General features: G+C 39.0%; 1 protein-coding gene and 1 long non-coding RNA gene across 2 annotated transcripts; both read left to right on the top strand.

Annotated features, from left to right (window-relative positions):
* The first annotated feature begins 18,751 nt into the window (after positions 1-18,751).
* LOC133821489 (uncharacterized) lies at positions 18,752-19,623 on the top strand. The gene is made up of 3 exons (XR_009887619.1): positions 18,752-18,811; positions 19,349-19,491; positions 19,582-19,623. It is a non-coding gene; the product is annotated as an uncharacterized LOC133821489 (long non-coding RNA).
* Positions 19,624-22,297: 2,674 nt separating this feature from the next.
* LOC133821487 (uncharacterized) lies at positions 22,298-23,013 on the top strand. The gene is made up of 2 exons (XM_062253753.1): positions 22,298-22,700; positions 22,766-23,013. The coding sequence occupies exons 1-2, from the start codon at positions 22,401-22,403 to the stop codon at positions 22,778-22,780; spliced, it is 315 nt and encodes a 104-aa protein (XP_062109737.1). The 5' UTR covers positions 22,298-22,400; the 3' UTR covers positions 22,781-23,013.
* Positions 23,014-23,687: the final 674 nt, after the last annotated feature.

The following is a 23,687-nucleotide window of genomic DNA, read 5'->3' as shown; positions in this document are numbered from 1 at the left end:
TGCGGCTTTATCCGTGAAGCCAAGTTTCCAATATGGGTTGCCAACCCCGTGCTGGTCCCGAAGCCTAACAGGAAATGGCGGAGCTGCATCGACTTCTCTAACCTGAATAAAGCCTGCCCCAAGGATTGCTTTCCATAGGATTGATCAGTTGGTAGATGCCACGGCAGGGCACGAGCTCATGTCCTTTATGGACGCATACTCAGGCTACAATCAGATCGTGATGAATCCGGCGGATCAGGAGCACACCAGCTTCATGACCCCGACTAACGTCTATTGTTACAAGGTCATGCCGTTCGGTCTGAAGAACGCCGGAGCTTCCTACCAAAGGCTAGTAAATAGAATGTTCGCGGACCAGATCGGAAAAACATGGAAGTGTACGTTGATGACATGCTAGTCAAGTCAAAGACTGCCGATAACCATGTTTCCGACCTGGAAGAATGTTTTAAGATACTACGGGAATATGGCATGAGGCTCAATCCACAGAAATGCACTTTTGGAGTTGCGTCAGGGAAATTCCTGGGGTTCATAGTCAATACCCGAGGAATCGAGGCAAACCCCGACAAAATCAGATCACTGCTCAAGCTTCCTTCGCTCACGTCACGAAAAGATGCCCAAGGCCTGACAGGAAGAGTGGCAGCCCTCAGCCGGTTTATTTCCAAGTCCACCGATAAGTGTTTTCCCTTCTACAACCTGCTCCGAGGAAACAAGAAGTTTGAATGGTCAATAGAGTGCGAAAGTGCACTCCTCGACCTAAAGGCACATCTGGCTGAGCCGCCCGTGCTATCAAAACCCAAGGCAGGAGAACCTCTTTTTCTCTACCTGGCTGTTACTGAGGACGCAACTAGTGCCGTACTGGTACGAGAAGAGGACCAAGTTCAGAAGCCAGTCTACTACATCAGCAAGAGACTTCTCGGGGCTGAATCCCGATACCCGCTGATGGAGAAATTGGCGTTCTGCCTTATCATGGCTTCGAGAAAGCTTAGGCCGTACTTCCAGTCCCACTCGATTCACGTCATGACCGATCAACCTTTAAGGTAGGTTTTGCAAAAACCTGAAGCATCGCGACGTTTGTTAAAGTGGAACATCGAACTCAGTCAGTTCGAGATTTGGTACACTCCACGAACTGCTATAAAAGGTCAGGCCCTGGCCGATTTCATGGCAGAGTGAACGGGATTCCAGGAGGATCTCGCAGAAAACTCACCCCAAATCAGCTCGCCCCTGGCTTCGTGGAGGGTCTTTGTATATGGTTCATCCAACGAGAACGGCTCCGGAGCTGGAATCATTTTGACATCCCCCAAGGGACATAGATTCCACTCAGCACTGAGATTCGGATTCAAAGCCTCCAACAACGAGGTCGAATACGAAGCTTTGCTGGCGGGACTGAGGATGGCCCCGGAGTTTAAGGCGAGCTCCGTCCAGTGCTTCAGTGACTCCCAGCTCGTGGTAAACCACGTCCTGGGCGAATATCAAGCACGAGGACCCAAGATGGCCGCCTATCTGGTGAAGGTAAAAGTTGAGCTGTCCACGTTTGAGCGAGGCTCGATTGAAAAGATACCTCGGGATCAGAACGCTAACGTAGACACTCTTGCCAAGCTCGCCACCTCTGGGGAAACGGAGACCTTGGGGCTAGTACCAGTCAAATTCTTGGAGAAACCAAGCGGAGAAGATGTCAGGATGGAGGTCGAGATGATCGATGTCAGGCCGACCTGGATGACCCCCATCCTTGAATATCTTGCCGAAGGCAAGCTTCCTGAAGGACGTAACGATGCACGGCGGGTCCTGTACCAAGCTCCTAGGTATGCGATAGTCGATGGGGTGTTGTACCAACGTGGGCACTCCCTACCTCTCCTCCGGTGTGTTCTTCCTAGCGAAGCAAAGGCCATCCTGTAGGAAGTGCACGAAGGATTTTGCGGAGACCACACTGGGGGGCGAAGCTTGGTCTTAAAGGTCCTAAGGGAAGGATATTACTGGCCAAATCTGTCCAAAGACTTGATCTCATACATGAAGAAGTGCGACAAGTGCCAGCGATTTGCCGCAGTTGCCTGAGCTCCTCCAGTCGAGCTGAAGATGATCTCGTCCCCATGGCCATTTGTCGTTTAGGGGATAGACTTGGTTGGCGCCCTCCCCACTGGAAAAGGCGGGGTCCGTTACGCCGTTGTAGCCATCGACTACTTTACAAAGTGGGCTGAGGTAGAACCCTTGGCAACGATAACTTCCAAAAAAGTGCTTGACTTCGTGGTTTAAAGCATTATCTGTCGATTCGGCCTGCCCAAGAAGATCGTTTCTGATAACGGCACTCAGTTCGACAGCGACCTGTTCACCGAGTTTTGCGAAAGGCACGGAATTGTAAAAAGTTTCTCCTCCGTGGCCTATCCTCAGGCGAATGGCCAGGTCGAAGCTGTCAACAAGACCCTAAAGGCGAGCCCCAAGAAGAGATTAGACGAAGCAAAGGGGGTCTGGCCCGAACAGCTCCCCAAGGTCCTATGGGCATACCGGACCTCGCATCGGACTCCTACAGGTCATACTCCCTTTTCCCTAACCTTTGGGAGTGAGGCAGTCCTCCCTGTTGAAATTAAGGTGCTTTCACATAGAGTCCAGTCTTACGACCAAGATTGAAACCACGAGCTCCTGTGCCATTCCCTCAATCTAGTTGATGAAAGGCGAGAGGATTCGCAACTCCAGCTCGCCCATTATCAGCAGAAAATCACTCGCTACTTCAACTCCAAAGTCAAAAAATGCGCCTTTAGCGTTGGCGACTTGGTCCTAAGGAAAGTTTTCCTAGCCGGGAAAGATCCCAAAGATGGAGTTTTAGGACCAAACTGGGAAGGACCATACCAGGTCATCGAAATCATCAAGGAGGGAACTTATAAGTTAGCTCGACTTGATGGAGGGGCGGTCCCGCGGACTTGGAACACCATCCACCTAAAGAAATATTATCAATGATTCACTTGTAAGGCTTGGAAGGCCACTTTTTATGTATGAATGAGAATCAGCTTTTTTTACATGTTTGCAAGTATAATCTAAAGTAACCACGAAAGACCCTTTCTCAATTACTTGGGGGGCATATGGTGCCTGGATATAACCAGGTCTCCTTAATTACTTAGAAGTTGATTCATATCGATTGACCGTTGTTTTTCTTAAAAAACACGAGATATTGATAAGGATTAAATGCTAACTAAGTCTTATCCTGGATATAACCGGGTCATAAAACTTAGAAGTTGATTTAAATCTATTGATCGTTGTTCTTCTTAAAGAGCTCGAGATATGGAGAAAAGTTAACACAAACTAAGTTTTCAAAATAAGTTCCTGGTCATAACCGGGTCATGAAACTTAGAAGTTGATTTAAATCTATTGATCGTTGTTCTTCTTAAAGAGCTCGAGATATGGATAAAAGTTAACACGAACTAAGTTTTCAAATTAAGTTCCTAGTCCTAACCGGGTCATAAAACATAGGAGTTGATTTAAATCTATCGATCATTGTTCTTCCTAAAGAGCTCGAGATATGGTTAAAAGTTAGCACGAACTAAGTTTTTCAAGAAATTGTAACCAAAGCGCGTAAAGAAAAAAAAAGAGGATCAATTGAAAGCGTTAAATCAAATTGTCTCGAGGTGAAAGCACCTCATGCAAAGGTTACATAAAAAGTATTTAAAAATATTGAAGGGCACAAGAAAAGAAACGCCCTAAGCTCCGCCAGGTGGCCCCTTGGAGGTCGCCGTCTCGCCTTGCTCAGCTGCGCCAGAACCATCCCTGGTCTCCAAGAGCGCCTCTTTATCAAGGCGAGCTTGGAACTTCACCAGCAAGCACTCCCAGAGGCTCGCTGACATGAAGGAGAAGTCTGCATCTGAATTGTAGACCCAGCAATGGTAGAACATATCTTCCATGGACTTTTCTGAAGTTGTCCGCTCGGCCTCTAAGGCAGCCTGGGCGACCTGGACCTCAGTCTTTGCGGCATCTAGGTCTGTCCGTGAGGTGGCGAGAGAGGTCTCGAGCTCTTGAACCTTCGAGCGAGCTCTTGAACCTTCAAGCGAGCTCTTGAACCTTCGAGCGGGTTTTTTCCAACTCGACCTGCGAGGCCGCCAAGGCATCCTTAGCCGCCTGTAGGGTAGTCTGGTGCTCGCTCCTCATGTCCTCGAGCTGAGTTTTGGTCCTGACGATGCTCCGATGAAGGGCAACGGCGCTCAGCGAAGTTGAAAAGACAATTGCCTCAGGAAAAAAAGGGAAGGAAAAGCAAAGCAAAGCAAAGTGTAATGATAAAAACCACGAAAAAGTAAGTTAGCTTACCGTAATGGCCATGCCCAATGAAGACTCCAGCACGCCCACCGGGCTCAGTGTCTCGATGGCCTGGAGCTCCTTCTCGGTGAACCTGTATATGTGGCTGACGGCGTAGTTCGCTGACTCATACACCATTCCCCGGAAGGCCTCGGGTATCTTCTCCAGGTCCTGGGGATTGACTAGGATGCGTACATCGGAGGGTACAACCGCCGAAGTCCCGAGCTCCGTTCCTGCGTCCCGGGCGGCGGCTGGAGCTCGTGGAGGGGGTGGAGGCATGTTGCTTCCCCCTGCGGCAGGAAGAATCGCTCCCGCGACCTGGGCAGTCGGGGTTTGCTCCTTCTCCTTACCCGGAGACTTGGTGGGGACCCCAGTGGCGTTCTTGGACGTCCGGAGCCTTTTCATTCTTGGCCCAGCTGAAGGGTTCCCCCTGAATACCGCACCTCGCAGGCTCTCCTCGGGCTGAGACATCTCTTCTGTCAAAACAAATACATGGTTAGTACGAGTTAGCAACCATACAGATACAAAAACAAAGGGGTAAAGATAAAAATTATATGAATACTAAGGGAATCCTACCCCCCGAGCTAGAAGAAGAATCTAAGTCGATTACTTCCCGAGCTGGCGCAAGTTCTGGGTCCGAGTCTGACTCAGGGCTAGATTCCTCTACGTATTGCCTAACCCCCAGAGCTACGACACCCCTCCGGAGTGATGGCCATGTACGAAGGTTGGTCCCATACTCCTCGAATAGGATCAACCTAAAGGCTAGGGTGTTATCTACTACTACGGTACCCCTAGGCCGGCTATCTTGGTAGTCCAGCACAAGCCGGTCAACACAATGGAGCAGGGTGGTATTCAGGTCCGGATCATTTTGGTGACGATGGACGAGCTCCCTAGGATTGAACCTAGCCAGCCGAGGGTCTGCTGTGGCCCTATCTAGATTCCTAAACATGTAAGAGTTACCTTGGCCAGAAGGACCCGCGGCTGCTCCGGATTGGATCCTCTCCTCGCCCGTCCTCTGGGCGACCTCCAAGGCCCGCTTCCTATTCCTCACGAGGGGAACTTTTTTTCCCTCGTCCTTCTCGTCTTCGTCTCCCACGACCTCCTCCAGGATGATTGGTCTTGTGTCGCGAGCTAGGGGAAGCCCCCAGAGCCTCCTGAGGTTTAAAGTCTGATTTGGGAAAATCAACTTGCAGGCTATCATCGTCTCGTCTATTACGAGCATGCGGTAATCTTTCTCGCTGGGGGGCAAGCCCGCCAGCGTCTCGTATTGGGCCCCGAGGGTCACAGATTTCTCTGTCCTCGCGAAGATGGCTGCAGAATTAGTCTAAGTGAGAAAGGGGTATGGGAGGAGCTAAAATGACACTTTATTTATGAGCTAAGGATGAAAAACACTTACGAGGACGATTGAAGTAGTCGAGCTCGCAATTCCTGAACCCCGTCGACATGAAGAATTGATCCTTAAAGTCGTTGGGATGGCTGGGCAGCTCGATGATCGCAACCGTATTGGGGAATCGGGTTAAGTAGTAAAACACGTCGCCTCGCCCCCGCTGATCCGGGCTGGCCTTGAGGCAGAAAAAGTATAAAATGTCCGCTGGAGTGGGGACCTCCCACTCGTGCTTCAAAAATAAATATTTCAACCCCGCCATCAACCGATAAGAGTTGGGGGGGAGCTGAAATGGTGCAAACCTCACATAATTGATGAAGTCTGCGAAATACAGGTCCAGCGGGAGGAATGCTCTCGCCTTGAAATGCTCGCCGCTCCAGGCCGCGAATACCTCGTCAAGCGGCACGCAGCTCCGCTCGCCTTCCAAGGGAGGCCGGGCCACCACGGATGTTCTCCCCAGGGCGATGTTGTGGGAGAGAAAGATTTTGTTGATCTTCGCCTGGTCGGTGACCTTTGAGACGATCCTCGCCGCCTCAAAGAAGGCATCGGGGGAGACATCGACTTCCTGCTCCACCGCCGGCCCAAAGGTTGGGATTGGGGAGTCCGGCATCACCGCCTTTCCTTTGTCCTGCTGTGAGGCCGAGCTGCTGACGGTCTTCTTGGGAGCGTTCCTTTTCGGTGGCATCTGGTCGCCTAACGAACAAAAGAAAATATTTCAGAAAAGGCGACCCAAGTGTGAGGAAAAATCAAATGTTATTTGCACGAGCTGAGGTAAGCCCTGCCCGTGGAGAGTGGGACCACGCGGTTCAATGAACACGCGCCTGTGCTCCCAACAGATCCCCGATTACTCGGAATTCGTGTGTCAGGAGGGTCAGGATAATATTTTCCTTGGGGGGAAAGTTTCGATAGGCAAGGTTGGCAAAACCGCCTGTGAGGTGTGTCCCCTAAGCTACTCGGTTTTGCACCCAAAATATGTCAAAAATCCTACCCAGAAATCGTCCCCAGAACAAGCATCTTGTAAACCATACTCTTAAGTGATTTCCTACAGAAAAAATACCCTAACCTAAAAGGATTTCACCTTCCGTATCCACAAAACCTAGTAAACCCTTGCATGCGGCTACAGTAAAATATTTACCTAAGCTATAGTGAAATATATTTTCAAAACACACATGGTCAAGAAACTTACAATGTTTGACTGGGAGGTGGATGAAGGTATCACCTAGGTGAAAGCTTCGTCGGAGTATTGGCTTCCAAAACTTTGAAGAAATCCTTACGTCTGAGCTTCTTGAACGCTGAGTGTAGCAGTCACAGAGAATAGGGCTTTTTCTTCTGAGATGAGGAGAGAAGAAGTAGAGAAGTTCTGAGAAATTTCAAATGAAAGGGTGGCCCATGCGTAGGGTGGCCACCTGTTTTATATACATGAAGGGTCACGTGTAGAGGGCCGTTGGATGGCCCTGATGAGGGATCCGAGGCCCTCCACCCGAAATACGGAACGACAGCTGGGCATAGGCTAGGCCATTAAATGCGGTTGTCGTAAGACGTACCGTCACCAACCACGATGTTCCACGTATCAGGCGCCTGCGTAAGAGGTGGAATGTGAAGAGTTCATGGGGAAGCCTAAACGCCCCTACTGTGGTCTTATACGACGTGGTATAGCACGAGCAGGGGCTTGGGGGGCAGATGTACGCCCTGATTTTCCCACGGGCTGATTAGCGGGCTGAGCTGCGACCTAATCATGATTATCTCGTGGACATCCCCAAGACCGGAGCTTCCGTCATAAGGTCGTACCTCCTTAGCTCGAGGTAACCCAAGGGTTCGCCAAGATTGCCTAAGACCTGAGTCTGGACTCTGAAGGCCAAAGGTCGAGTTAAGTATCCAGCTCGTGGTACGAGCTGGATATGGAGGCTATGACCCTTTGTAAAGTCAACACATGCAAGGTAAACGTGCATATATCAGACATCACGTGTCTTATATGCCCCTGACTTCTCGGACACGCAGCAGGAACGTGCGTATTCAGACATCCACGACTGGGTTGGGCCGTGCAGCCCATTATCTCCTTACCTATTGATTTGACCACACTTATGTGTCAGGTTTAGGAATTAATCATGAATGTCACAGAGTTGATATGATAGGTAAGAAGGTCACGGGATGACCTTCTTACCAACTCCCAGGTGCCTTCTCCTATAAATATGGAGACCCTGGGAGTTGATAGGGGTTGGATTATCTTTTGTAAGAGATATCCTGTAATCATATACCCAGAATAGAGCAATAATATTGACTAGTGGAGTATAAGGATTTTAACCTTTGAACCACTTAAAAACCGTGTCTTGAGTCACCTTTCCATTTCCTAAGATCGTATATCTGTTTCGGTTCATTATTAGCACTAATCCCTTTCTCTTCTTCTCTTAATTACCTGTTGGCGAAGAACCGCGTCAATAGTCTAGTAGAGAAACATTTAAAGGTTGAGGATCACTTGAAGGACCCTAGGTGTTGGAATGTGAATCTATGGTTTTCTTTTTTCTATGAGCAATGTATTTGACACAGCCCATTTTTGATGGGTTCTGTGGCAGATTGTGTGGAGGACTCGTCGTAGGGTTTGGGTATAAAACCGAAGGCTTAGAAAAAAGTAAGGAAAGTTGTTCTTGATCCTCAAACAGCAGGGCGAGAAGATTTTCATCTATTGGTCTCTTACCTCCCCAAGGATCATGCATGAATATCTGAGTAGAGCAAAGGGGAAGTGAGAATCTACGACCAATAGATAGAAGAAAGTGAAAGACAAGGATAACATTGCTCATGTATAAAAGTTAGGCTTTTATATGACCAGCAACATCCTGATAAAAACATAATAAACATGAGAGCATATTGGAAAAGAAGATCTAAAAGTGAATGTGAAAAGTTTTTTTCGGAAAACATTTCAACTCTGAAAACAGGCGGGAAAAATCCAGTTTTTTCGAAATACTCAAAATCGAATTTTCACTTCGATTTTGGGCCTGAAATCAGTGAACCTATACCCCACATTGCTTTTTAAGCATTGTCTAGTATTTTATGTTGCCTAAAAATCCCTATTTTAGAATACTCATTCTATGTATGTTCGCCTAAACTCGGTTACCCAAGAAATTTCTCAAGAATAGTAAAAACCTAGTTACGGAAACTCATGAATCAAAACCAGAATACACGAAATTTTTACAAAAATAAGAGGATGGATTTGAAGAAATACTTGGAGTACGAATTGTAGGAGAAACCAGGAAAGTTTTGCTCGACGTTGCTCAGAGACGTCTCGAATCGCACTAGAGTTTCTATGTTTCTTGAAGGTTTTTCTGAGTTCTTGCAGAGAGATAAGGTTTGGGTAAGAAATGAAAAAGGTAAAGACGCTTGTATTTATACTGCTCTGGGCGGTAATAAAAGGCAATGACGGGAATAGGGTTTTGATGTGTGGGGAATCGCAATAATCGTCTAAACATTTCTAGGAAACTGTAAAGTTCATGATTACTTGCTTTTTCGAAAAAGTACTGACAGATGTGACAGGTCAAATGGATTGCTGGTCGAGTAAGTTTATTAAATGCTGATCACATTAAAATAAACTTGGGGGGCAAATGTTTACCCTGAAAAATAATTACTTGCTGATGTGGCAAAATCAGTGTGCACGTGGTTGTACGTGACTATTCAAGAAAGATGCTGAACAATACGACATAAGATGTGTTGACATATGCGACCAGGTCTGGTCGTGGTAACGAAGCTAGAGTTCAAATACAGTTATACGTCAGATATTTTAAAGATATTTGACCCTATTTTTTGGTAAAGATTATGCTTTATGCTATTATTCAAATATGCTTGTAACAAAATTTAGACATGGCCCATCGACCTATATGTACATCCTTGAGCCTATAAATAGGACTCAAGAGACTCATTTAAGGAGATACGCAATAATTTGCATTCACAGAGAACTAGTGATTTTTATACACGACTTTTGTATCCTTTTATGGAGCTTGTGAAACTCAGTGAACCCTAGTTTCCTGATCGCAGGTTTTATAATACATCAATAAAAACACTAAGTGGAAGTAGATTATTACCAATATTTGGGGCCGAACAACTATAGATCTTTGTGTTGTTTAGTTCTTGCATTTAGCTTATAAATATTTATCGTTTTGGTGACTCTGTGTCATTGGCTAAATCATCAGTCAACAGTTACCCTTAAGCAACCTAGAACTAAACCTAAAAACCCTCAAATTTCTACGCATACACAGGAAATTCTCCTCAAAACCCAGAAAATTACTCACTTTTTATGCAAATTATTTCTAATCAAACACAGTACTATTGTTTTGGCCTATCAAAAAAACCTATTAAACTCGAACATGGCTAAAGTAAGAAACTATACTAGAAAATTTCTTAAAACTTATTGAAAAATAAAAGGGAAAAATTTTAACTGGGTATATAAATACTTATAGATTAGATTTTCGATCGAGGGACGTGATGACAACTCCAAAGATAGTAGCCTGAAAGCTTTTAAAGAATGAGAGAATGTCAAAGGTTTCTGAAAGTGATCTGAGAAGGAAAGGGAATTTTTTTTAATGCAAAGGTGGTGAGGTTCAGGTCTGTTTCTCCTATTTGTACGTAAACTTCGAGAACCAATCTGGGCCACTCGATTGGGTCAGTTTGGGATCCAAAGGGCTAGATTTTATAACCCCTGTGGTGACAAAAATTTAACAAGACAGTTATCACAGCGCTCAAAACTCAAACATGCATCTATTATAGACTAACACGTGTTTAGCACTTGAGTAGTGGGTGGGAAAGATTTCATCTCATCACTACTTATTTATACTAGGTAAGTTTGTTTAATGAATAATTGTGTGTCTTATTGATAATTAAATATCACCTTGCAATCTAAAATATGTGCTTCACCAGTTGCATTTCCATATTTTATTAATATCATGAGTTTAGAACTAATTATTATCAAATTTGGTTCTTGTCATAGTTTCAATTTTCTTTCACCAAAGTTCTTTTCCAATGTGTGCTCTTTTTTTTCGAAAATGTGATTTCCACTGCACTCCTTGTATATACATAAGATTAATACATTTATTTGATGATTCATTGGAGTTGGTTTTATTATTTCTCTATGTTTGTGTTCTAATTTCTTCGACACTTTATTCATTACCTATTACATTTTCCTTCCATATAATTATTCTTCTTCTTATTATTATTATTTTTATTTTTTTTAACATTTTAATGATGTTTTAATAACAGGTCTATTTAATTAAAATAGAATTTGGTGTACAAGTTCTACAAATGTTTTATGTATTATAAAGATGTATTATACGAACCTTTTTGCATCTCTCATCCATCTGATGTAGACAATGGTGCAGTTAAATCCACTATCAAAAGTAGTGTGACCGTGACTATTAATCACTCATTGTTACTTTCTTTTTCTAGTGATGAAGTTCGTAGAGATGTTTTTTTTTCTATGTCTCAATACAAGAGTCTGGGTGAAGATGGAATGAATGCAATGTCCTACAAAAATCAGTGGGATACTTTGGGCCCATTGGTTTCTAAAGCAGTTTTAGAATATCTTTACAAGTCAGTTAATCTTTCAGTAATTAATTCTATAGTGAAAACTCTGATTCCAAAGGTTAAGATGGTCAATAGGTTAAGCGATTTCTGCCCTATTAGTCTTTGTAGTGAGTTGTATAAGATTGTTTCCAAAATGTTGGTTAACCAGTTGCATCCTTAGTTAGATGGTGTAATTCATAAAGTACAAAGTGCATTCATTGAAGGAAACCGTATTACGGATAATGCTATGGTGGCTTACAAACTTTTGCATTCTTTATGGTCTATTAAGAAATGATGAAAGTATTATTCGGTGATGAAGTTAGGTATGAGTAAAGCATATGATCGAGTTGAATGAGAATTTGTAGAATATGTTATGCTACAATTTGTTTTGACCCCATTTGGGTTGGGTTACTTATGAAGTATGTTCGTTCAATTCACTACTCCTTTAATATTAAAGGAGAAGTTCTTGGGAATGTTTGTCCTTCTCGAGGTTTGCGTCAAGCCAACCCTTTGTCTCCGTATTTGTTCCTATTTTGTGTAGAGGGATTTTTTGCTGTTCTTTGTCTAGCTGAACAAAATCAAGATCTTCTAGGCTATAAAGTAGCTCGAGAATCTCCTTCTATCACTCATTTTTTTTCATGGATGATAGTCTACTTTTTGGTCATGCCAATAAAAAATCTTGTCACACATTTGTTAATATTTTTACATTATATTCAAAAGCTTTAGGACAAACACTTTCTCAAGTTTCTACTACTTTATTAATATTCATCCTTCATATTTAATTATATCATATAAGATATTTCTTGAATTTAAATATATAATTCAATATAGCTAATTACGGTTCACTAAATGATGGTAAAATTTATTTATATGCGTATATTAACACATTCTTTCATTATATGGTGTTTTTGGTTAGTCTATTGATTTCCTCTAACTTTATTTAATTTCATACCTTTATTAGGTTTTCTATTATGAGCTTTTTAATGTTACTACTCTACCCTCCTTTTGTTTCAGAAAATTAACATAAGTAAGTCCATTATGTAATTCTCTCCTAATATAGTAGTCACAATGAGAGATCTATTTGTGTCAAATTTTGATATACCTATCACTAATTCAATTGATATTTGGGTCTTCCAATGTTAAATTCTTGAAATAAGCAGTGACTTTTCTCTGACATAAAGGACAAGATTTAGTTTAAACTCAATTAGTGGAATCCTAAGATGTTTTCTTATGGGGGGAGAGATGTTCTTCTGAAAGCAGTTATTCAAGAAATGTGAACGTATGTAATGTCCTGTTTTCAAATTCCACAAAATCTAGGTGATGAGTTGGAAACCATGATGGATTTTTAGTGGTGGAGTTGTTCTATTCATCATCAAAACATTGATATTGGCTTGGTATAAGTTATGTTTACCGAAAACTGAAGGGGGTTTAGATTTTTTTCTCTTTTATGTATCATAAGCAAGCTCTTTTGGTAGCACAAATGTGGCATCTACGAACTAATCCTAATTATTTACTGGCACTGGTGTATAAGTAAAAATATCATTTTTATAAGCATTTCTTACATGCTACAATTGGTTACACAACAAGTTATGTTTGGCAAAGTATTGTTTGGGTCATTCTCTCCTAATGACAGGTCTTTGTAAACATGTGAGGAATGGTGAAAGTAGTTTTGCATTCAAAGATCCTTGGTTACCCTACCCTTTTTCCTCTTTTTCCACAACATTTGATGTAACAAACTCTAATTTGCTAGTAAAAGATCTTATCTTGGATAATTGGAAGGGTTGGAATTTGATACTTATTTAAGATTATTTCAATGTGGAGGATCAATAATGTATTTACTTTATTTCTCTAAGTAAGATTTCGAAGGCTAATAGTTGTCTTTTGCATTATACATCAACTTGTAATTATTTTGTGAAAGTGGATATTACTTGGCTACAAATTTAGACCTAATTTCTACTTTGCCTTCAAGAGTTGTTTTTTCGGATTGGTGGAAAATCTTTTAAAAGTTACACTTACTGAGTAAAATAATAATTTTTGCATGGAAAGGATTTCACAAAATTTTACTATAGATGGATTATGTATGCAGAAAGTTCTTCCTAATTCGAGTTGTTCCTTATGCGACTGTTCTAAAGAATCTAATATTCATGTTGCTTTTGGTGTCTTGCTTTCTTAAAATTGTGCTTTTTGAAGTTCCTTTTCAACATGTACTCCTTAAGGCTTCCGAAGTGCTTTCCCACTCTGAGTTTGAGTTTTTTTATTCTTTCAGCATGGTATATTTGGGGGCAAAGGAATAGTATTATTTATGGACATCCTCTAAAACCTCTAAATGTGGTTGTTTCCCAAATAAATACATTGTCTCACAAGTACTATCAGGTCGAGTTTTATCTCTTCTTTTGTAAACATTTTATATTGCTATATTTCATGTATTTATATAATTCTATATAATACAAAATAGGTGAATATTTAATCTTGTAATAGTTAGGCATGGCTCGCAAAAGTTTATTATGCTTCAATTAAATGTACCTCAGCAAGTAGTTGGATGTCCCCTTCTATGGGTCAACATAAACTCAACATTGATTCTTCTCTTGATGAGCGGCCCAATACTATCAGAGTTGGGACTATTCTTCAAAATTCTTATTGTGTTATTGCTCCATGTCTTTGCAAGCCACTTATCAGTATACCTTTGATTTGCTTTATCTTCAATTATTTAGATTTCAACTACAAATTTTTATACAGATTTTAGTTATTATAAATTTAATGATATATTTACTCTTTTAAACAAACCATTCTTTATAAGTTGATGTTGGGAGGCTTATGAGCTATGTATTTATAGGTTTTATTAAGGACTATGGTGCTAGATTTCATTGTCCACAAAATAGGGCTTGCCTTTATATTCAATTTCTTTTTGTGGATGTAGAACAAATAACCATGGCTAAGGTCCATCTAACACCCTACTAATCCAAGATCGTTACATCATGTGTTAAAAATAGTGCTTAACTCGTTAAACGAGTCATTTGGACTCAAAACGTGTAATTCAGATTGAACATTGGTTTTGGTATTAAAAATTTTAGTGAATGAAGTCAAACTTTTCATTAAAAATGTTTGAATATTTACAAGGGATCCCAAAAGCTTTAAATCAAAATGAAGGTATAACAAAATTACAGAACTAGCCGACATAAGCGATGAAATCGAGCTAATATATCATGTTCCTCAAAAGTATCTCAATCATGGTGGTCGAGACAGCCAACTCATGGCTCGTCCAGTTTTCCTTTTCCCTTACTTGCACCACAAAGTACTAATGAACCAAGGTCCAGCAAGAAAACTCAATCAAGTAAGATAGATGTAATGCCCTGGGTAACCAAGATCGTTACACTGTGTGTTTAAAATAGTGCAAGACTCGCTAATCAAGTCATTTGAACATAAATGTGCTTCTAAAGTCAACTGACAAGTTAGCACTACTACAAAACTGTACTTAGATGACACACATGAGACGACGGTTTTAGTAGACCTGTCTTCTTATGTTAAAAATAAACATATGACGACTCACTCTCTAGAACCGTCATGCCATGCACAACAAAACTTACATTAGACAACAGTTCTTAGAAGAATGTCGTCACGTGTTTATTTTTAACACAATTAGACAGTTCTACTTAGACTGTTGTCTTATGTGCGTCGTCTTATTATTATTATTATTATTTAAGGCTTTTTGAGATTTTTTCCCCCGAACTATTACCGATCCAAATCGTGCTCCCCGAATTTTTGAACTGGTTAAAAATTCCCCCTTAATTATTCAAGTTACTGAAATGTGAGACTTCCTTCCAATTTCGCTAATGGAATGGTGATGTGGTAGTTTGGTGGCCGATGTGGTATTGCCACGTCAATGCTTCATTTATAATATAAATAATAAATAGTATTCTTGCCCCCGAACTATTACCATTACTAAATTGTGCCCCCTGATTTTTAAAAATTTACAATTAAACAATCTTTTGAATATTAAACAAAATGAAAAAATCATTAAAATTAAAAAAAAAAATTGATGGTGACAAAAAATTGGCTTGGGTGTTGGGCATGCGTCAGAATGAGGGTAGTGACATCGTCGACAGACTGGGCTCATGCGGGTCCCTTGCGACATTCAACTTTGGTGTCCCCTATATCGCTTTAAGTTTTTATTTTGTATGATTTAATTTTAAAAAAAATGATTTTTTAGTTTAATGTTTTTAATATTTTCTTTTAAATATTCAAAATATTGTTTTAATTTTAAATTTCAGAATTCGATGGGCATAATTTGGTAACTGTAATAGTTTGGGGGGTAAAAGCCTATCTATTTTTTAAATTATACAAGTAGCAATCTACATAAGCACTCCAGTGTCGCCATATCACTATTCTGTTAGCAAAATTGGACGGAAGTCCCTCATTTCAATAACATGAATAGTTCAGGGGGAATTTTTAACAGGCCAAAAAATTCAGGAGGCACGATTTGGTAGTCATAATAGTCCGGAAAAAAATCCTAATAAGCATTTTTTTAAAAGGGTATTAATATATTTAATATTATTGGATCACATATATATTTTAATATTTATAAAAAATATTGTCTAGACATATCTATTAATACTTTAATTAGTTGTTAAATTTTTATATATAATATTATACTTTTAATTAATTATATTATATTAATAATACTTAAAACTTAAATCAAATATTCAAAATATCCTTTTAATATTAAATTTTAGAATTCGATGGGCATAATTTGGTAACTGTAATAGTTTGGGGGGTAAAAACCTATCTATTTTTTAAATTATACAAGTAGCAATCTATATCAGCACTCCAGTGTCGCTATATCACTATTCTGTTAGCAAAATTGGACGAAAGTCCCTCATTTCAATAACATGAATAGTTCAGGGGGAATTTTTAACAGGCCAAAAAATTCAGGAGGCACGATTTGGTAGTCGTAATAGTCCGGAAAAAAAAATCCTAATAAGCCTTTTTTTAAAAGGGTATTAATATATTTAATATTATTGGATCACATATATATTTTAATATTTAAAAAAAATATTGTCTTGACATATCTATTAATACTTTAATTAGTTGTTAAATTTTTATATATAATATTATACTTTTAATTAATTATATTATATTAATAATACTTAAAACTTAAATCAAATAAAATCATGCATATGTCTAATATTAAGATATATTACTCATGCATATGTTTCTTATTTTTTTTAAACTAAAAATAATTTATATAAAAAAAAATTTAATCCACTTGTAAAAAAAAGATTATTCCTTAAAAAAGAAAAAAAATGTTTGCATGTTTAATATGTGATATATATTTTTTTTTAAAGTAATGAGTCATATACACGAAATTAATAAAACAAAACAATAAGAGACTTACTCAAAATAGCCCTCAATTGTCAAAAATAGCCCTAAATGAAATTTAACAAAACAAGAAAAATCCCTAATCTTTTAATTCTACCAGTTGGCTTCTCTAAAACTCACTCAAAATAGCCTCAATCGTTTTTCTCTCACGCTCACCAGATCACCCGCTCACCCGCTCGATCTATTCTCTCTCACACTCAGCCCTCTCGATTCGTTCTCTCACTCAGCCTCTGGAAGAACTCAGCCTCTACAAGAACTCAGATCTTGTCTCTCTCCATAACGTCGAGCTGCTCTCTTTCACACTCAGCCTCGGCAAGAACCAGGCGACCCCCCTGTCGACGCAAGAACCAGGCGACCCCCCCGCCGACGCAAGAACCAGGCCACCCTGGGGTAAACTAGGCATACCTCCAATTGTTTATGAGGTAATTTTTTTTTAGATTCAATTTAATATGGAGAAAATACTTTAAATATAGTCACTGTATTTTTTTGTGTTGGAATTATTTTTAATTAAGAGAATCACTCTGCAACCGAGAGTTTTATGTGTACATAAAAGATTGAAGTGCTGGTTTTTGTTTAGTTTTAAAGTACTTGTTTGAAGAGTTGTTGTTCTTAATTCTTTCCTGTGCATACCAGTTGTTTGTTTCATTGTTTGTATTGAGTTTGAGTGCATAAATGTTTATTATTGGTGCTAAGGTGTCATTACAGGATCTTGATATTGTGTAGGAATTATTTTTGGGTGTTCAAGGTGTCATTACAGCTGAGAGTTGTCTTCACAACACCAAGATTGATTTTTTTCTTCACTGTTTTGGAACAAATGTTTTTTTCAAAAATTCAGAGCAAAGGGATCAAAGCTGATACAATAAGAGAGACAATCTTGTTCTTTTTGGATTTTAAGGCATTTGCTAGAGGAAAAGTGAGAGGGAGAGGGGAGATAAAGGAATGAAGTCTCCATTTTAATCCTCCAAAATTAATCTTTCCTATGATAGGATGGAAGAAGGATTGGATGGATGGAGAGTTTTGGAAGGATGTGAAGAATGATGGAAGGAGATGGATATCGGGATAAGAGTAGAAGAGATGGATGGCAAGTATATATATAAACTTACTACATTACCTATTATAAAATAGATATTAATTTTTTAGAATAATTTTGTAATTTACATTTTTTGTTTTGTTCTCTCATCCTCCCATTTTTTGAGGGATTGATTTTGGAGGATTAGGAGGGAGACCTCATCCCTCCATCTCTCATCTCCCTCCCACTTTCCCTCTTGCCAAACAATTGATTTTGCTCGCCTTCTACCCTTCTCTCCTACCATCTCCATCCTTGCAAAAACTGATTGATGGGGAATGTGGCCTGGTCAAGTGACAGTTCATTATGATCTGAATGAACATAAAGCTTTATATTTCTATTGTAAAAGTCTTCAAAGTGTTCAGTGAAGTAAATCGATTATGAGAACCTTTTTGGATTTGAAATAAAATGAAAATAATTTTGTGAACCACATAATACTAATTTAAAGCTTAAAAATAGTGTCAAATGGTATTTTTTGAAGTCACATCCCTCAAATGGATTAGACTAACTCTTCTGTCTTCTGTGAGTCTGCACCCAAGAGAATATACTGGAGGAATTTCATCAAACATGTTAATAGACACTGCTTTGAAGGGAATATATCAAAAAAAAAATTATCAAACATATTCAAAGTAATATCTATGGTGTTTACCACCAATATTGACAATAAACAAACAATTATTTATTATTCTCTTCCATGGGCGCATAGTTTGTTTAATTATTTTCCGTTTTTATTAGAATTTTAGCATACTTATTACTTGATTATGAATATCAGGTGGAGGACAATGTTTGGAATTTCAGCTATACCCTCTATTCTATTGGCAGTTGGAATGTGTTTCTCTCCAGAAAGTCCTCGATGGCTTTTTCAGGTTTTTCTCTCAGAAGTTCTTTTCTGATGCTAGTGGAGTTGTTAATGGCTTTGATGGGTTCCTTAAGTTGTTGATAAGTACATATCATTTGTATTAGTTGTTCATTTAATGAATATATATATGTATATATATTATATTTTTTCCTTTGGCAGCAAGGGAAGATTCCTCAAGCTAAGAAAGCTATCAAAACATTAAATGGAAAGGAGAGAGTTGCTGAGGAAATCCGAGAATTATCAGCTTTAAGCCAAGGCTCGACTGAACCTGACGCAGGCTGGTTTGATCTGTTTAGTACCCGCTATTGGAAAGGTAGAAACATAAGTTGATTGAATTCTTTTGTCAAATATTGTGAAGAGATGAATATGTGCTTTAGATAATAAGATGATTTGTCAAGTTCATAATTCTTGAAGACCAAAACTAGAGTAATTCTCATTGATTGACGGGGGACATATTGTACAAATTTTCAAAGTTCCATCAAAGTTGCCACCACATTCTGTGTTTGTTGAACATTGTTGCATTGCAATTAATTTCGTGGCCACGACTGAAAAATTTCAAGTTCTTCTGGTAGTAAATATTTTGATACTTTAAGAAAAGTAAAATCTCAATATAATGTGAAACTGGGTTTGAATCAACATAAATATACTAGGAAGAAAAGGTTGCAAGGCAATAAGTAAGGAAATATAACTTTCAATAAAGAAACCATTATTATGTAAATTGATCTCCATCTTGCATTCTGCTACCAGAATATGATTGCATATATAGGCTGAAGAGAGACTAGGCTGAGAATTAATGTTGTTAATCTTTTTCCTTTCTTTCTTTTTCCATGACAACTATTTCTTGTTGCAGTTGTTAGCGTTGGTGCAGCACTTTTCTTGTTTCAACAGTTGGCTGGGATCAATGCTATTGTATACTATTCAACTTCTGTATTCCGTAGTGCGGGGATTGCCTCTTTGTAGCAAGTGCTCTTGTTGGAGCCGCAAATGTCTTTGGTTAGTTTTTGTGTCTTTTGTACTTGGTTTTCTAAATTTTGGTTTCACTTTGCATCATGCCATAAATACTTCCAACTGATTCTCTTTCAGGCACAGCTGTTGCATCATCCTTGATGGATAGACAAGGAAGAACAAGCTTTGGTGGAATGGTACTGTGTTTTTTCCCCATGAACATTTATTTGTATATAGATATACGTATTTATACTTTCATCAACTGATGTAAAAAAGTTATGTTTTCTTGTATTCCACTATATTCAAGAATATAGTGATAAGCTTTGTATATGTTAAAGGGTTGTTAAAGCTCTGTTTTTCTGTTAAGAATTTAATTGTAGGATTTTTTTAAGTTGTTGCTAGGTTAGTTACATTAGGGATGAATTTGTATTTAAGAACTAAGATTGAAAGGAGACTCAAACAGAAGTTAGACAATTTTCTTGTTTAGGGAGAGGAAGCTTCTAGAACTAATCCAATTTGTACTTGGGATTGCTTAGTCTTGCTCTCTTGATCCAATATTAGACAAGTGCACTGACAAGAGTCTAATCATGTAGCTTGTGAACTTGGACACTGAATCTACATAGATTATAAAGAGAAGAAAATTCTATTTTACTACTAATCAACTACTAATGAATTTATGTAGTAATCAAGAGCAAAGTTTGTACCTATCCAATAAGGTAGTGCTTGAATTAGACATGTATTGATGGTACCACTTTCACCTGTTGCTGTGTTCCCAATTACATAAAATATATTTTGATAGAAGTGTGATATCTCTGAAACCTTGCAAGTAGCGTGTGGGATGTTCTGTTTTCGAGTCTTTCAATGTGAAACTTTCTCAGTTTATGGTATTATTAAAACTGATAACGCTCTTGCTGACTTGTTTAGGCTGCCTCTATGATGCTGCTTTCTCTGTCCTTTACTTGGAAGGTTCTGGCACCATATTCTGGCCCCCTTGCTGTTCTTGGGACAGTTCTGTAAGTTTTTACTTTTCATGGCAGCCTTTGAAAAGCTTTTTTTCTTTTATTTTTTTCCTTCAAAAATAAATATAATGTAGTAGTACTCTGACTCAGTGAGTCCCTTCACATAGTGACCATTTTATCACCGTGAATTCCTGAACTTGGCCTTTTGTTTCATTAACAACTATGTCTTGTCGTTTTCACTTGGTGCTGGTCCTGTGCCTGCTCTTCTTCTACCAGAGATATTTGCTTCAAGAATCAGAGCAAAGGCAGTTGCTTTGTCATTAGGAATGCATTGGGTGAGTGACTTTTTGTTCTATTTTTTATGTTATGCACCAGTGTTTTCGTACCTATATAATCAAATTTCTTTGAACTTGTGTACTTTCCACTTGATGAATAATTCAGAGAATGCTTTCCTTAGCTGTACTATATTCAAGGCAAGGGAAAAAAATGAAATATATATAGATAAAAAGAAAATAATGCCTAAAAGGTGAACTATTATTTTTCTTATCTTATAGTTTTGAGACAATACATACTGCTTCAGTTTCGTGCTGAAACAATGGCATTGTGTATTGGCAGCACTTCCTTTCTTCCTACAAGTCAAATGAAGTGAAGGAAATTTTCTTACATTTATTTTCAGTACTCTTGAGGAGTACCTAGAGGGTGATGATGAGCAAGCTGATGTTGATTCCATCGATGAGCAGACTGATGGTGCTTCCATGGATGTTGACCACGAGGAGGAGGATAATAATAAAGAGAACGCGGAAGATAAAAAGAAAACACATAAGCGGACACGAGGCATAGTGCGATTGACGAAGATCATAGCAGATAAAATTAAATGAATCAAATGCCATTTGAGGTTCAATAGCAGGGGGCAATCAATCGGGACCCCAAACAGAGAGCTTCAATGTTATTTAGGAATGCAAGCCAAAAGTATGGTGCCAATTAACATTGACAATTGGCGCGAAGTTCCTAAATCTATATTTGACAGCTTATGGAAGGATGTCAATGTAAGACATTTTACTATGTTTTGAAATAAATTGATGAGTTTTATATTTTCTTTTGCTTACAAAGTTTCTTAAACTATTTGCAGCTGGCTTTCCACCTAGATGAGAATATGCGAAAAAATATTATTGGCTCAGTGGGTAATAAGTGGAGACAATTCAAATGTAATTTGAACAAGAAGGCTATAGTCCCTTACCTTAATGACCCATCTCTTTTGGAAGGAAACCCTCGTGGTCTCGATAAACCTCCACCAAGCTATCATATAGAAGAAACACATTGGAAAGAATTTGTCAAGAGAAGGACATCCAAAGAGTTTCAAGATTTTAGAAAATTACAACAAGAAAGGCGTAATCATTTACAATACCCTCATAGGACTTCACGCCATAGCTATACTGAATTGGAAGCTGATTTAGTAAGTACATATATAGAACGTATTATGCCTGATTTTATGTTTTCTTCATTTGATGTTAAAATTGACCTAATTCTATTACATGCAGCAAGCTAAGTGGGGCACAACAGAGCAAATAGATTGATCTATACTCTGGAAGGAGGCCAGAAAAGATTCTTCTGAAAACTATGTCACCGAGCATGACAAGGTCAAGGGAGAGGCCATCGTAAGTTGTAAAATGTTAAATGACTTTTGGTAATTGTTTTATATTTTAGTAACAAACATATAATTGATTAAATTTTGTATAGGAAGACATGCTTGAGCAAAGAAAAGAGGGCAAACTGATTTAAATCGGAACAAATGACATCCTAACACAAGTATTAGGTACTGCTGAGCACCCCGGTCGAGTTCGAGGCCAGAGTCGTGGTGTCACACAAAGAGACTACTTTCATAAGCCTGTTGGGGGGGGGGGGGGGGGTCTAAGAGGCTTGCAGAAAAAACAAATTGAGTTCGAACGACAATCCAACATACGACATAGGGAAGAGATTGAAAAGTTGAAAGAATCATTCATGTCCAAGCTTGAAGAATTATCAACCAAGATGGCACATATGCAAGCTAACTTTGATAGTCATTCTAGCTTTGGCAGCCATTCTAGAGTCAATACAATAGAAGTTGAGGCCCCAATTGACACTGCTCCAGAAGTTGAGGCACCGATGGACACTACTCCAGATGTTGACGCACCAATTGACACTACTCCAGAAGTTGAGGTACTGATGGACCCTACTCCAGGAGTTGAGGCACCTGTTGACACTAGTACTTTGTATGAGACACCTACACCTTCACCTTCTATTCATCCTGAGCCACTAAAGGTAAATTCTCTTATATTTTTTAAGAAATGATTATTTAACTTATACTAACTATAACATCATTGCAGAAAGATGTTAAGTGAAAATTATACATTGAGCAAGGTGGTGATGTTGTGGCTCTTGGACGGGTGGTGGCTACCAAAGGCAATGTACATGGGAAAAGTTTAGCACCTGGTAACTATCGCATGGTTGTTGATAGATTTCTAGATGGGAGTGCAAAACTACCTGTCTCAGTTGGGGATGAGATGACTCTTGTGGTTCATGCGGTCAATAGTTATGTTGCTTGGCCATCGCATCTGATCATTACTTATGACATGAACAGGTAACTTTTAGTTTGCTGTAAAAAATTTCATCTTGAAAGATCCATAAATGTTTAATTTCATGGAGAGAGAGGGAGTAAATTGTGTAATAGATGGGGATTTTGACAAAGAAATATATGGTGTGGTACTGGTGAGGAGCCATGTGCCAAAGGAATTGACATAGCATACTTAATTAGTCTCTTAAATTATATATTTACATTATTGGTTTTGGTTAAAATACAATCTATAAATTGCAAGTGCTGCTGTAGACAGATAATAAAATAGTGTGTTAGAAACTTCTCTTTTGCGATATTTTCAAAATGTCTTTCTCATTATGCCTCCCATGTACAACCATATATGTTCACACTCCTAAATTCTTACATTTTTTAATACATTTGTTCTCACTTACTACAACTAAAAGAATTATAGCCCTCCATGAAGAATATTATATATATATTTAAACATGTATATATGAAAGGAAGAGATCAATTTTGGACGGGCATTTGCATTGATAATAAATTGAATGTATTTTGTGATTTTTTTATCTAATTTTTCTATGTTAATTGTGAAGGAACCCAAGAGACTAAAGAGAAAGAGGATTTCAGCAGCTTGTCTGCCAACACAAGACCTAAAACATCCTCCACAACATCTTCCCACTACTCAAGAAGAGGCAGGATCATGTATGGCTAGT

The sequence above is a fragment of the Humulus lupulus genome, chromosome 3 (genome assembly GCF_963169125.1).
Source record: "Humulus lupulus chromosome 3, drHumLupu1.1, whole genome shotgun sequence".
NCBI classification, from domain to species: domain Eukaryota; kingdom Viridiplantae; phylum Streptophyta; class Magnoliopsida; order Rosales; family Cannabaceae; genus Humulus; species Humulus lupulus.
The sequence above is the reverse complement of the archived record's forward strand: the minus strand, read 5'-3'. Positions and strand labels throughout refer to the sequence as shown.

Coding starts and splice junctions, on each gene's coding strand:
- LOC133821487 (XM_062253753.1), top strand. CDS start 22,401: ATGTCCAAGCTTGAAGAATTATCAACCAAGATGGCACATATGCAAGCT.